A 16,627-nucleotide genomic window follows, 5' to 3' on the forward strand; every position below is an offset into this window, starting at 1 on the left:
CAGTCACAAAAGGTGGTTAAAATAAGTGTCATCAGTGAATGCAAGAGACTAATTAGTCTCGAATGTTCGAAAATTATTATCGATTGCCGACAAAAATGGTTGTTTTGAGGGTTTCTAATTTTATAAAAATAAAATGTTCCTGTAAAATTAAATCAGTTAAATAACTTAGTTGATCATTAAATTTGATGAAACTTTAATAATAATCTTATTATGTTCCTATATTTTGAGATACCTAGATAACATAATAATTCCGCCTGTGTTGCATCTCGCGCACTGCCGGTCCCAAGCCCGGGTAAAGGAGGAGGGTTCTTCGTAGGGCCAACAACCCTACAAGGTAAAAACCTAAACGTTCCGAAGTCCAATACAGAAAAATCCGGATTGCTTAAAACACAACGACCTCGGCAAAGACTTATGGAAAAACGATTAAGCCTACGAATCGGTACATGGAATGTTCAGTCTATGCTACAAGCTGGAAAAATGGATGAAGTTGGCTGCGAACTGAGGAAATACAACCTCGATTTAATAGCACTTCAAGAAATCAGATGGCAAGGAACTGGCACCATAGATAAAGACGAGTATACACTTCACTACAGCTGTGCCGACATTCAGGGATACCGCGGCACTGGTTTTATCATCAGCAAGAAGCTTCGAAGTTGTATACTGGGCTTTGAACCATTCAGTGACAGACTATGCAAAATACGAGTCAAAGGAAAGCTCTACAATACTACATATGTCTGCGCATATTCACCAACGGAAGACGCATCAGACGAAGACAAAGAAAAGTTTTACGAGGAACTTCACACACTATGCAGTAAAGTGCCGAAATATGATGCTCTTTGTGTTCTAGGTGACTTCAACGCAAAAGTGGGGAAAGAGAATGTATATGAGGACGTGATTGGTAAACATTCTCTGCATGAAGACACCAGCGACAATGGAGAACTCTTGTGCAATTTTGCAGTAGCAAATAATCTTTTTATATGTGGTACGAAATTTCCACACAAAAATATACACAAAGGCACCTGGAAGGTTCCCGGTAGGGCTCAATACAATCAAATTGATCATGTGCTATTTAGCAAGCGTAGACTGTCCAATGTTCAAGATGTTAGAGTATACAGAGGTGCCAACTGTGACTCTGACCACTTATTAGTTGTTGCCTCTTTAAAGGAAAAAACTTGTAAAATTCAGAACGCTAAAGGTGAGAAACGCATAAAATGGGACACAGACAAACTAAAAGATACAACTAATGAAACTTTGTACGAAAATGAAGTAGGAAGACAACTAACTAAATATGTCCCGTCCAAGAACATCGATGAAGAGTGGCAGAATATAAAAACAGCGGTCACGGATTCAGCCAAAAATACTATTGGGGAGGCAAAACGTACAAGAAATATAGAATGGTTTGATGAAGAATATAGGCAGGCACTTAATAAAAAGAATGAAATGCGGCTTAGATATCTACAAAGCGACAGTTTAAGGAACGGAGAGCTTTATAGGACTGAGAGAAACAAATGTAGGAAATTAGCGAAGCGCAAAAAAAGGGATGCAGAAAGAGAGCGATTTAAGAGAATGGAAGACCTGAGGGCACGTAATTTTACACGCCCCTTTTATAGGGAAATAAACAGCCTTCGTAAGGGATACCAACCCAAAACCAACGCATGCCAAGACAAGTCAGGGAGTCTACTCACGGAAAAGGCAGACGTGCTTAGGAGATGGCGGGAACACTTTAACGAACTCCTAAACATATCAAATGCAGCAACAAATAAAGAACCCATCTTCTTCGACGTTGAGGAACGGCTAGAACCACCCACGCGAATGGAAGTCCATCTAGCCATTCGTAGTCTGAAAAACAACAAGGCACCAGGGCTTGATAATATCACCTCAGAGCTACTCAAAAGAGGAGGAAGCGATATCGTGGAGAGAATGCACGGACTCGTTACTCTGATATGGGAGGAAGAAAGAATCCCCGAGGAGTGGAATTCAGGTATTATTGTACCTATATTCAAGAAAGGAAACAAGAGTACCTGTAGCAATTACAGAGGTATTACAGTCCTCTCAGCGGCTTATAAAGTTCTGTCGGGAGTCATTTATAAGAGGCTCTGTGGTTATGCTGAGGAGATACTGGGAGAGTACCAATGCGGATTTCGACCTAATCGCTCTACTGTGGACCAGATTCACCTCCTGCGGCAAACACTGGAAAAGGCATATGAATACAACATCAACTTGCATCATATGTTTGTGGATTTCAAGCAGGCATTTGACAGTGTGAACCGTACACAAATACTCTCCAGCATGCTGCATTTAGGCGTGCCTAGCAAATTGGTTAGGCTAGTCGAAGCAACGTTAAAGCACTCCAAAGCTGTTGTAGGAATACAGAATGACCTGTCCGAGCCTTTTGAAATTCGTTCGGGAGTGAAACAAGGAGACGCACTATCGTCTATAGTCTTCAATCTGGCACTTGAGGCTGCCACACGTAAATTGAATATTAATGGCCTGATTGACTACAACACCTCTCAACTCGCTGCGTATGCTGATGATATTGTCATTACCAGCAGGTCAAGAAACAGGATGGCCGACCACTGTCTAACGCTAGAGACCGAAGCCGCTACTTTTGGACTGCGTGTAAATGCATCCAAGACTGAGTACCTTGCAACAGCTAGACAGCCTGGACAGCCACAAAACGTTAACATCGGCAATCAAACCATAAGCGGCGTGAGCAGCTTCAAGTATCTAGGAGCAACAATTACCTCGCAGAATAGATCTGACGAGGAGATTAAGGCACGGATAGTTGCTGGGTACAAATGCTATTACGCATGTGCCAAACCCCTAAGTTCTAAGCTGCTTAGTGTGAAATCGAAACTCACCATCTATCACACCATCATCAGGCCTGTTGTGACTTACGCCTGCGAAACCTGGACCTTAACCCAGAGAGACGAAATGAAGCTTGCCGTGTTCGAAAGGAAAGTGTTGAGAAAAATCTATGGTCCCGTGAAAGAGTGTGACGGTATCTACCGTCAACGCATGAACCATGAACTGGACGCACTTATCGGGCACGAGAACATCGTCAGGTTTTGTAAGTCGCAGCGACTGAGGTGGGCGGGTCACCTTGAAAGAATGCCGGACACAAGGGCCGTAAAAGTAATGACAAAGTGGACGCCGCAACAAAAGAGACCGAGAGGCAGGCCTAAAAAGCGTTGGAGTGACTGTGTGGAAGAAGATCTCAGGAGGATGGGAAAGTTTACCAGCTGGAAGAAGGTTGCCAGGCACCGTGACAACTGGAGGAAAATTGTGGAGGAGGCCAAGACCCACAGAGGGTTGTAGCGCCAGCGGAAGAAGAAGAAGAAGAATTTATAAAAATAAAATGTTCCTGTAAAATTAAATCAGTTAAATAACTTAGTTGATCATTAAATTTGATGAAACTTTAATAATAATCTTAATTATGTTCCTATATTTTGAGATACCTAGATTTTGAGATTTCGGCTAAGTAATTTTACAGTAGGGATAAGAGAAGTACTGAAATGTGTTAAGTTTATTAAAAAAAACTATTGATTTATTTTGTAATGTTTATTGCAAATAAATAGCATAGAATGTTAAAATTTTATTTATTACTTTTTTATTAAATTTAAACTAAATTTCTATTATTAATGTATATCCTTTAAAACTAGTGGTCTTCTAGACCACTCATAGGTGGTTGTGTTTCTGAAACAGGACGTAGGTAGTTAAGGGTTAAGGTAAGTATTAGATAAATATTTTATGCTTCCTATTTTAAACCAAACCTCAAACCCAAATTGATAGTGACACACTTACAAAGATACAATTCCCGACTTTAGTCGATCTAGAATCTAGATCAAAGTCAACAACAAACATCAAATTAAATTGTTAATTATATTCTATTCTCAGTAAGCGTCACCGAGTTAACCAACAACAAGCCGATGAAACGCGGAGAAAGAGATAGCTCACTCGCAACAGGAATATAAATTGATTCTCTAACTCTCTCGAGCAATTAAAATTCTGCGGTTCGTGTAGTAAGGCTCGCTGTTCACGATATGTTTAAATTCAATTTAAATGCCATGGAAGTCCCACTAAATTAAATATTTGTTTTATTTATTTATTTATTGCAATTAATTAATTACTATAAACTAGCCGTTACCCCGGGACTCCGTACAGTTTTCCCCCGTCCCCGTCCGGCGCATTTATAAGTACAATACAATAACTCTTTATTGCACACCAACACAGTTAGCAGTACATAAAACACAGGTATAGACATGAACATTTTCTAAGGTAAGCAATAAGTGGGATGCGAAAGTTTCTAATTCTGTTTTTTAATTGTTACCTCATCACGTCTACACCGCTGAACTGATTTAGATGAAATTCGGTATACACGTAGGTACTCGTAGTTTGAGTTCCGGGGAAGGACATAGAATAATTCTTATCCCGGAAGATTGCATAGTTCCCGCGAGACAGCGATTAGTATAATTGAATTTTGCAGCGTATTCCTGTAATAATGCAACTTGTTATTCATAAATAAGCAAATCTAACATTCCACTTCAAGGAACCACATCCTTAACGATTTAAACTCGAGCCATTTTATTGATTTTTACTGCAATGCTGTATTGTTTTGTAAATAAATCTGACCTTCTGCTTCAAGGAAGCACATCCAAGAAATCAGGATCAATTTTAATAAGTTACGTGCATAGCTAGCTTTACACACGCCGTCTAAATTGCAGGAACACGAATGATCCTACTTCATCCAACCATTCACGTCACGTCTGCGGATTATAAGGCAATCATCGATATGAACGCTTAGCTCGATTACGATCGCGATTAATAATCGCTGCTGGCAACACTAATTCAGCCGAGACCTGCGTAGTGTCAAATTGGTTACGTGGGTGCACACTCACCGGGGTTCAGCTGAAAACCAGCGCTGCAGCTCTGGTTGCAGGGCTACGGCATATGCTGAGCTGAGTCCTTTTGGCATCACACTACAGCACATTATCTCTTATTTTCCTCTCTTCTCCTATTTATGTTTTTACTGTGTTTTTGTTGTGATGTAGTGTGTTTTTCTTGTCAATAAATGTTGTGAGTTTGAAATTGTGGTTGTGTAAATTACACAGACATTTTGATGTATATAAATTAACACTACTTCGAATTCGAGCTGTCTATTTTTTAGACCAGTCGGAGAGAAATGCTTTCTAAATCGTTTCCTGTAGTTATTTAATTTTAATATAATGTTCTAAATAAGTACTTAATAACGTTTTGAACATGAAACTACCGTGAGACTCACTCATATTAAATATAATAACCCGGATAACTCACGTCTTAAATCGAGTTTAGCTCGACATGTGCTCCGAAGACGAAGGGCTACGGATTAGCCCGAAACATGTCGAGCTAAACTCGATTTAAGACGTGAGTTATCCGGGTCATTATATTTAATACTTAATAACGTTCGTTTGATTTTGATGACGTAGGACAGTCTAAATTGTATTTTATTCTGGGAAAATAGATTCTCGACAATTCACGCGTGAATTCGATTTGGACCCATAATCTGACATAACGACACTGTCAGTGGCAATAAAAAATGTATAAAAACATTACTGTGGCAGACCTAGATTAAACTAAGACGTCTTAAAAAAATAGTTTCAATTATTAATTTACATAAATCTGATTAGCGTGAAAAATATCGAAATTGGTGTATAATCAATGGCGTAGCTACGTGGATAAGGGCCCCGGTGCATAGAGATAGAATTGGGCCCTCATCCCCTCTTTCCACGTAGATTGAACTTATATTGGCCTTCAAAAATATTTTGAACAAAAATGGCTCAAGCCTGCTCACAAGATTTTTTTTTTTTGCTCCTCTTTTTACAAAGCTTAGGTTACAGGGCCCCCGAGCTCCGGGGCCCTAGTGCACTGCACCACCTGGCCATAAGATAGCTACGCCACTGTGTATAATAATTAATTCTTGCGTAGAAAAAAAAAGCATTGATATTTCCCAATCCCAATCCCAATTCGTTGGCTAAAATCAGGGGGATCATGATTTCAAAAAATACTTACGTAAATATAACCCTCAACAAGTCGTGTACCAGGGACTTGCCAGGCGGCGCTAGGTGGGTTTTAGCCTCACATATACTTCTCAGAATACAGGCTTGTCCGTTCAAGTTGTGACTGAAAAGAAACATTCCTTATATATTTAAAGCTTACTGTACAACTTTTTACACAAGCAGCCTGTGGGCAAACTACACGCAGAAGCAGTATAACGCTCTGCGTATTCAATATAATAACGCGTTCAGGATGCTGATGGGGCTACCGCGATTCTGCAGCGCTTCGGGGATGTTCGCGGAGGCGCGTGTGGACTGTTTTTACGCCATAATGCGTAAACGATGCGCATCTCTGGCCAGCAGAGTCAGGGCTAGCGCCAACAGTGTCCTGCGCATGATAGCAGACAGACTGGATTGCCCGTACGTTAACCACTGCTGTCAACTACACGTGCGGCGCAATACCTGAATGTTGTGTTAGTGATGTTTTGTTATGTATTGTTTGTAGTTGTCCTTCTTTATGTTTTAACTAACACTAGCATAAGTTTTATTCAATTGTATTACTAACTCAATGATCCAAGTTGGTCGAAAAATAAATTATTATTATTATTATTATTATAACTGGACGACCGGATGGCCAAGTAGTTAGAGAACCTAACTACGAAGCTCAAGGTCCCAGGTTCAAACCCCGGCCGGAGCAGATATTTGTATGAATAATAAGAAAGTTTGTTCTCGGTCTTGGATGTTTATATATTATTATTTTTTTTGATTTTTTGAAGCATTGCTTAGTTTGGGACATAGCCCATAGGTCAAATGGTGTCAAGTGTCCCATGATATTTATTTATTTATAACTACTAATCTTTCTTATAAGTTGGTACACTCTTGACAGAGTGCCCACTGGTTATGGTCGGCTATTGAAGATCTGAAGCCAACATTCATGACGATTTTCTCTGGAAAACAGAGTGGTGGTTTCCTCTTCCCTTCCACGTGCTGGAGTCCGAAGTTCTTGGGAACAAAAAGAGCTGCAACTCATTTTCTATATCAGATCCTTTATTGACCTTTTACGACACTCACGGGGAGAAGTCTGCGCTATTGGGTACTTTAAGTTTTCTGGGATGGTTCATATTACATACATTTTTATCGATAATAGACTTATAATGTAGCTCCTGTAGATAGATAATTTTCTTTCGCTTGTCGTTTTTTTGTAAAAATAAATTTTTACTTTATTTCGGCATACCACACGTTTCGTGGGATTAATAAGTTTTGTGCCTTGGTCTGTTTGATTTTAAAAATATATGAGGGTTCCTAGTTAACTACGGAACCCTAAAAAAGATCGTATTGACAGCTAGTTATCAAATTTATTTAAAATTTACGATTTCGGCGAAAAAAAAATTATGTCAAATGAACATTATGACTAACAAAAATTATGCGATCAGTTACGCGCCCGTTGAAATTACTTACAAGTCTATAGCAGTCTGCAGTTTCTCCCAGAACTGACGCTTTTGACGATGGTGCAGCTTCCTCCTGTAGGAAGCGTTGGTGAAGTTGGCATCAGGCATGGGGAACAACACGTCGATCTCGAGCACTACGTTCCAGCCAGACGGAGCGTGCGTCATGAACGCTTTTACTAGAGATATAGTTATCTGAAAACGAGGAAATCGGCAATCGGTATCACCATAACTTTCGTGATTTCCACTCATGGTCAAAATACCACAAATAGGACTTATCACGCTAAAACACACAAGTAATATTTACCTCGACGTTTCGACGACATGAGGCACTTGTCCCACCGCCGACGATGAGCGATAAGCGAGCAGAGCGAGTAACTAGAAACGAGTGGCGAGCAGTGAAAGCGAGTGTTCGAGCACGACGGGCGATTACTTGCTCTACTCGCTCGAGCCGTGCGGCCGCCAAGCTAACAGTGCTGAGCGAGTCTTATAGCTCTTGTCGCTGCGACAAATGATGTAAGAGCGAGTTCTCGCCGGCAGTGTGAACCGCCAGCGATCAACTATTAATATAGTGTCTCTTTTACTCACACAGGATCTTATATCTTTTGTGCGTTTCTTGAAAGAGAAGCTTAGTCGATAGCCAATCGTTTCCTCGCCGGCGGTGAGACAACTGCCTTGCAGTGGCCGTGGTCACGACACGACTAGACTGAAGTGTGGGGTGTCGAGTCTGCCTAGCAGCGCGAGTCCTTCGAACTACCCGCACTTGATCACAAATAGTACCGGCACTCGTATCTCGACTACCCGCACTTGGTCATTTTTATTGACACCCCATCTCACCGACACACAACACTACGGACATTGTTAGTGTTGTGTGTCAGTGACGGTGTGATGGGGTGACAAATAAAAATGGCCGAGTACGGGTAGTTCGAAGGAGTCGCGCTGCTAGGCAGACTTGACACCCCAAACTTCAGTCTACTCGTGACCACAGCCACTGTAATGTGATCGAAACGTCGAGGTAATTATTACTCGTGTGTTTTAGCGTGGTATACCTATTATTTATCACAGGTGGAGGAGTGTTCCTCCATAAACATTTTAGTTCATTGATATGGACCTCTGCAGAGTAACGCCTGATTCAATAAAATTTATCACCATCATCATCATGTCAGCCGAAAGACGTCCACTGCTGGACATAGGCCTCCCCAAATTACTTTTAATTACCTTTTATTACACCGAGTTAAATAGAAAAACTTTCCTCGCATTTGGAGTCAACGCACAATTTATAAGATACTAGATGAAAATCCGGCTTCGCTCGGGTAAACGTAGACTCATAATACATGTTTGAATTTTTTTTTGCCAGTGTAATTATCGAAAAATCTGACGTATATTCCTAGCCTTATATTATTACAAACGTACTTTCACAGCTAACCTATGTATCGGTATTTCTCTAGTAGATATTTCTCCTAAATCTTATTTGCCCAAATAATACGATGTCTCTTTCTCATAATCAAAGAAATTAGACCTAAAGGGCCCCATATACGGCACGATTCGTCTGTACGATCGATCTGATGAAAATCGACGAATCGTACCGTGTGTGGGACCCTTAAGAGGTCACAATGGAGAACGAAACGAAATGCAAACCTGTGACACGTGACGTGATGACGTGACACTAACGCCACTTTGATGTGATGACTTTGACATGTTTACTTCGCAACGCCATTATATACTTAGTAATTTATTCAAGTTTATATGGAAAATACTCGATAATCAGAATTTTCCGCCTACAAGTTGTCGACTCGGATTGACTAATTTTTTACGCTCTTCAATTTGATGTGCATTTCGTTCGAGTCTACCGTACCCCTTGACGAAATTATTAATATAGATTTGTGAGAATCAATCTTCATGACATGTCAGATAATTAATGTTACCAAAAACAGATAATATGAAAAATACGAATGTTTGTTCTCGGGTCTTGGGTGTTTGTATGTATCTATCCATATAATTATATTTATCCGTTGCTTAGTACCCATAACACAAGCTTTGCTAAGCTTACTTTGGGACTAGGTCAATTGGTGTGAATTGTCCGTGATATTTATTTATTTTAAGTCACAATGTAATGTTTGTCATAATTTTTGCCGCAGAAACCGTATTTTTCAGATTTTTTTAACGATCATGCTGTATAGCTCTATAACGTAGGTTAAGTTTTAATAGGATCAAATAAAGCCGAATATGGACAATCAGGGGAAAAAAACTCGTGTAGTTTTGAAAATTGGTACAGTTTATACCTTACAGTATCCAAATGAATATACTAAAAGTCCTCAAGGGTGGGGGGGGGGGCTTGGGGGTGCTGACGGTGTAAAAGGGGGTTGAAGGTATTTTTTTTTAGGTTTTTGCTCATATCTCGAATATTTGTACAAATAGCATTATGATTACTTCGGACAAAAGTTTCTACATAAAATTTTCTACAAATTTGGTCATATATATTTTTTTTCTCTATTTCTACATGTGTATCTGTAGCATCGACTTAAAATTTGGTATGCAAATGTACTTTGGGTGACAATGCAAGTACAGTCAGCAAAAAAGTTTGTAAGTATTAAAAAATGAAATTTTTAGGGTTATGTTATTTTATGATTTTAATTCGGGTTTTGTTCCGCGTACCTTGATTTTAGAGAAGCTCGTGGCGTGGCGCATGCAACTGTGCAAAATTAGTAATGACCGCGATAGTCTAAAACATTGTGAACGATATTAGTTCAGCGAATTTTATCAATAACGGATTCCTTAAATTTTCTCTTTTTCATACAATTTAAATATAATTATTAATGTACGCCAATTTAAAGCCTAATTGAATACGGCATTTGACTATTTTGTATATGTTTTATAAATGAAAACTACACAATGCCGGTTATCGAGTAGAGAAACATTTTTTAAGCTACCTTTACAAATAACAAAGTTATAAAGGTTTGAAATTCAAGATTAGACAGAGAAAGACATACTGGCATGTGACGTCACACGCCAGTAGCGCCATAATTGCTGTACAGAGAAAAGCGTTTGAGAAAGAGACAGGTATATAGATTTTTCAAAAAATCACTATAAATCCAATTTTCAACCGATTTAAGTTTTCTCTTCGCTAAACATGTCTGTATATCTATATTTTCATAATAATATTAAGATATGGCAAATTCAGGAGTTGTCAAATACCGTATTGACGACATCAGTCACGCTACAAATATCAAAAAGTTTCCTTTACATTGCTTCTTCTAACAAACTTTAAAGTGCAATAAACATAATAAAAACTAATTATGTCGTCCATTGATGAGTACGAGCTATGTTTTAATTATTTTGCTCCTATCAAAGGGCCCACCCGGTATACCTATTAGTGAATCACGCGTCCCGAAATAATGACATTAAGGACTCCCGCAAGCCGCACTTTTCTAATTCTTCAATGTAAACAAAAAAAAACTTACCGCAAAGTTAGTACCTTCGGGAAACACCAAGTGCCGTCTCTTTCTAATACCACTTAACTCCGTTCTAACATTTGGGCAATCACTGTCGCTCTCTATCGCGAAAAGGAGAATCGTAAGTAATTTGAGGCACCTCATGTTTTTCACACATAAACGTATTAAGTGACTACGTAATACTCGACTCGTCCGTCGCGGGTTTTCATACGAATGATCTTTTTCGAGCGACAGGAATAGAGTGGATGGTTTATTCATTTGGGATTTCTTTTGTGAACGCGTGAGGGTGAAAATGGTTTTAATTTTTAATCGTCTGTATCTGTTCTATTATTTTATGAGAACTCTTAGGGTCGACGCTAGCTGACGCGGTTTGCACGGAGCGGGTGGGTTCTTGTTGAAAAATAGTATAAGCAGCGTTAATTACACTAGTCGCTTGCGACATATTTTACCTGCACCCGCGCCAGCTAGTGTATTCCCTTACACATACACATACAATGCTTGGTCTAAAAAGTTTGTGCTCAGTGTACAGTCACCAGCACCAATATCTGACACAACAAGCGTTCGTAGATATCTGATACGCCTCTATTTCTAGGGCCGGAAGGACGTGTTAGGTATTTTTTCACGCTCCGCTGGGGCAGATATTAATACTGGTGACTGTACAGTAGCCGTTGGAGTACCCACCATGCATAGGTCAACAATTTAATGTTAGCCTAGGTCTTCTTCGCTTCTAGTCAGATTGACAATAAATTTGGAATACCCACTTAGTAGGAGGGGTCGATTGGCCATTGGGTAACAATGTATGGGCAGTCAGCCCAAAAATTTTCTTTTACCAAAAATTTTTTTTTTCTCTGACTACTTAATATGGCATTAAGTCTTATTATTGATATTCTGATGTTGGGATTGGCTTAAAAAACTGGTCAAGTGCGAGTCAAACTCGCGCATCGAGGATTTAATTCAAATTTGTAGGCATGTCAAAATATACTTAACTTACGCTTTAAACGGACGTATCTACAAAGGTCTAATGTAAGGAGAACCCTGCTTGCTGCTAAGAAAATGCATACATAGTGATTATTTTATATTGCTTGGTTGGGATCACCTTTAATTTTTATTATAATTTTCGTTGTTGTTGCGGTAATAAATATGCACATATACATGAGTTTCGGCTGTCTATTATTACTGTTAGGTAGTGACTAAGAGACAGTTCTGTGACAAACAGATAGTATAGAACACTAAGGAAGTTCCGATATAAAGCACTTGCGTACGTTTATGTATCTCAAGTTTGTTTCTTTATTTTTGTACAAAATGTTCACGATACCTACAGTCGCAATTAGTTATTTCGGAGCTGACAAGTTGGTCAAAATAATAGAGTGCGTGTGCCGATATTTTTGACCACCTTGACTGCTCCGAAATATCTGATGGCAACTATACATACCTATACTTGATCGATAGTACAGTCGCCATCAGATATTTCGGAGCGGCCAAGGTAGTCAAAAATATCGGCACATGCACTTTATTATTAAGGTATTAGAGTTCATGTATCGATATTTTTGATCACCTAGCCCGCTCCGAAATATCTGATGGCGACTGTACAGTCGCCATCAGATATTTCTGAGCGGCCAAGGTGGTCAAAAGTATCGTTACAATATGAACTCTAATGCTTTAATAATAGACTGCATGTGCTGATATTTTTGACCACCCTGGCCGCGCTCCGAAATATCTGATGGTTACTGTACATACCTACTTAGTCGATAGTACACTCGCCATCAGATATTTCTGAGCGGCCGAGGTGGTCAAAAGTATCGATACAATATGAACTCTAATGCCTTAATAATAGAGTGCATGTGCTGATATTTTTGACCACTCGCGCCGCTCCGAAATATCTGATGGCTGCTGTACATACCTACTTAGTCGATAGTACACTCGCCATCAGATATTTCTGAGCAGCCAAGCTAGTCAAAAATATCGGAGCATGCACTCTATTTTCAAGGCATTAGAGTTCATGCTCAGATATATGGCGAGTGTACAAAGGAAAAAATCCCAGCTTACGAAATCAAAAGAATGTCCACTCTAAGCTGTCGCGCGGCAAAACACAGAAGCTCAAGCGTGTCCGTTGACCCGCGATGTTTGCCCTGCGAATTAGAACGCGCCTGTCGCCTCCACTCATTAGACTGTCACGCTTAACACCTTCTTGGAATTTCTTGTCTGTGTCGCCATACATTTTGATTTTCTGTTTTATCGTGTTAGATAAAGGGTTTAGAATGAATCAACGTGTGGTAGCTGCAATTGTTATATTGCAGTGGTTTAAATTCGGGTACAATGTAAAGGGGATGGTTAATTGAATTTAGTTTGTTTGAAGATGTAGTAAGTACTTAAATCAATCTTAAAGTAGGGTGAAGACGACAGAGTCAGTTCTGGTCTTTTAATTGTTTTAAGTTTGACGTGTACTATACATAGAAATACGCACAGTTATTATTTTTATTTGTTAGATTTGACTACAGTTTGAGAAATATTATGATGAACCCATTGTTCCTTTATTTCTAGGGTTTCGAATCTCATAAGGAAACAAGGAATACTTGTAGACCCTTTTTCATATGAACGTGCGTCGTATTAAGTTTAACTAATAGTGCCTGGGCGACCGAGCTTTGCTCGGGCTAAAACTCGATAATAAGCGTTTTCCCAAAGACAAGACCAAGCTAGATCGGTTTTTCATCCCCGAAAACCCCCACATACCAAATTTCATCGAAATCTTTGCAGCCGTTTCCGAAATCCCCGAAATATAAATATATTTATATATATACATATAAGATGATCAAAACAATATATTTGTGCAGGTGGTAGGACCTTGTGCAAGGTCCACCCGGATTGCTACCACCATCTTGCTCGCTAATCCTGCCGTGAAGCAGCAGTGCTTGCACTGTTGTGTTTCGGCGTGGAGAGTAAGACAGCCGGTGAAATTACTAGCACATGAGGTATCCCATCTTAGGCCTCTAGGTTGGCAACGCGTCTGCAGTACCCCTGGTGTTGCAGATGTTTATGGGCGGTGGTGATCTCTTACCATCAGGGGACCCATTTGCTCGTTTTCCATCCAGTCAAATAAATATATATATATTGAAAGTGTTTTAAGCAAAAATCCAGCCAATGCGACTCAGACTTACGGACTGGGAGGATAAGTCAATGAAGTTACAGAATTTATATAAATAATAATCTCTTAAGGGTAAGCTCCTGGTTAGCTCATGAGCAATGTCCCGTTAGATGGCGCTGTTATCAATAGTTCCTTTTTTCAGGTTTTTTCGTAAATTATGAAGAATTATTTCACCAAAAACTAATGGCGGGAGTATCTAAGCGTAACCGATTTTTTGACCCCACACTCGAAATGAAATATTCCGCCAAAGCCGCAAACGAGGTGCTTTACTTTGAACGTCAATTGCGGCCGTATACGGACACTAGGAGCTCACGCACACACTCAAATAGACAGCGCCAGCTAGCGAAAGTCTTTTGCGACACTTAGCTACCCGATCGGGGTACTCCTTCGAGTAATATTCACATTTTTTTATCGAGTCACGAAATTTTGTACCAACTGTACTTTACTCGAAAATTTTACTACGACCTATAAAATCTATAAGTATTTTATTGATAATTAGAAGCAGGGTCTTGGATAACTGTTCGCATATTATAATACGAGCCAAACGCCTTTCAAGTGTTCATAATATGTGTACGATAAATTGAGAAATTACCGAGATTCTGACCACGGTTTCTTGTCCTGGTTGATGGTCTTGCTATTATTCAGGTTATATTTATAGTTACTTTTCGTAGTTACTACTCTTGCTAAAGTGGTCATGGTCGTCGGTTGAAAATCGGTAGCAAATCTACAGGACGAGTTTCTTGGGAAAATAGTGCGGTGGTTTGTCCTTACCTTCCACGCCGCAGAGCTGGAGTTTGGAATTCGTAGTTGGCAATAGAGAGCGCTGCCACCAGGGCTCTTAGTCACCTTGTACGACACGCACAGGAATGCACAGGCAATCAAGTTTATCAAGGGCATCCGTAAGGCCAAAGTCCCTTAAGACACTGTTACACATGCTCTTTAGTAGCAAGAAAGCATGCTACTATTGAGCAAATGCTAGCTAGTAGCATGTGTGAACAGGACATGCTACTATCGAGCATGCTTATTAGTGGCAAGCTCGAGACGGGGTGGAAGGGGGAAAGGTAATAAGCAAGTGTGAACGCGTTTGCTTCAGTCCATGAGCATGCTCATAAGCATTCTTATAAGCATGCTAGTAACGAGCGTAACAGTGCCTTTAGACATACCTAATATTTTATGAACAGTGCTTCGTGTAAGCTCTTTCTATCAAAAGAGGTAATAAAAAGCATACAGAGTTTACTACCCTAATTATCATCATCATCATCACTCAATTTCTGTGGTAAGACTTTTGGTAGAGAATTAGTAATCATAAGCTGCTAATATCAATTATTAATAAGTTGCTAACCATGAAAAGAGTTGACGAAGAGTTTATCTAGGCTTCTGCATCTGGATTTCTCAGTTCGTATATATAATTACTAGCTTAATCCCGCGGCTTCGCTCCCGTTGAAGAAAAAATCTATTCTGTAGTGTAGGTATTTGAATTAAAAAAAAACTTCTTGCACCTCTGCGATCCTCAAGGAGTATTCCATAATTCCAATTGTATGTTTGCCAAATCTCATGCATTTTTAGGCCATGTTTTGCCTTTATAGGTATAAATAAATACTTACGAAATACTTACATAACAGCAAAAGTTCACCCACTCGCCGATAACTGGTATCAAATTGCGGTAAAAAACTATCCCGTGCTAATTTTGTACCTACATATCTCTATAAATTGATTTTGTTAGGATAATCATAACCGATGATTTGGCACAATCAGCAGAAGACTACGAGCAGTTCCAAAATCATCTACACTCCCTTTGTTACCTTCGAGTCGAAAACAGTTGTCAATTCGTATCATATAACTACCTATTGTAAGTATTATCTGCTAGGATTTTTATCCGATCCAGCAGAGTTGTAGTCGTGCGTACTGGATTATTGGCAGTGCTTCCTTTGGATGTTCGTGCTATGGAACTACTGCGTTTTTTTGCATTAGTTCCTTTACAAGACTAGAAGGAAAAACTGCGTTTATTTTTTTGTCTTTGTTCCTTTCGCAGTAGCATCTTCAGTTCTTGCAAAGGTACAAAGGCGGAAAAATAACGCAGTTCTTTCTTCAAGGTCTTGTGAAGGAACTAGAGCTACCGCAAATAGTCCGTCGTATTTGCAGACTACGGGCACGTTCAGTTTAGCTAACACGTCATCATCGGAGACAGATGTTGCATCAAACCTAATTCGAAGCAGTCAAGCTCATAGGTAGCTGAACAGTTTGGTACTTTGTCACAGCAAGCTACAGTGCCAAAATGAGCATTTCTAAAAAAGTTTGTACATTTGATTTGCGACTCCGATTTGGGAAAAATTTGCAGGTAGATAGAGTGAATCGTTTACTGAGTTTAAATAACATAGTCTCCTGAAATGACCCAATTAATTTGTATGGAAAGTTCCTTTTTTGTTACCGCAAATCCATAGTTTTGGTAACAAAACAGGAAATTTCCATACAAACCAATTGGGACATTTTGAGAGGCTATGTTATTACGACTCAGTATCGTTCACTCTACATACCTGCAATTTTTTATCAACAAAA

General features: G+C 39.5%; 2 protein-coding genes across 2 annotated transcripts in view; both read right to left on the minus strand.

The window, feature by feature from the left end:
* Positions 1-16,627, minus strand: part of LOC141442392 (uncharacterized) — a 94,218-nt gene that overhangs the window by 31,944 nt on the left and 45,647 nt on the right. The gene's annotated exons all lie outside the window — the stretch shown is intronic.
* Positions 6,049-11,124, minus strand: LOC141445486 (uncharacterized; the record flags this gene model as incomplete). Its single annotated transcript, XM_074111324.1, is given in 3 exon segments — positions 6,049-6,159; positions 7,491-7,672; positions 10,939-11,124. Coding segments are annotated over 3 exon segments (428 nt in total), but the record flags the coding sequence as incomplete, so codon positions are not given.

The sequence above is a fragment of the Choristoneura fumiferana genome, chromosome 2 (genome assembly GCF_025370935.1).
Source record: "Choristoneura fumiferana chromosome 2, NRCan_CFum_1, whole genome shotgun sequence".
Lineage (NCBI taxonomy): Eukaryota > Metazoa > Arthropoda > Insecta > Lepidoptera > Tortricidae > Choristoneura > Choristoneura fumiferana.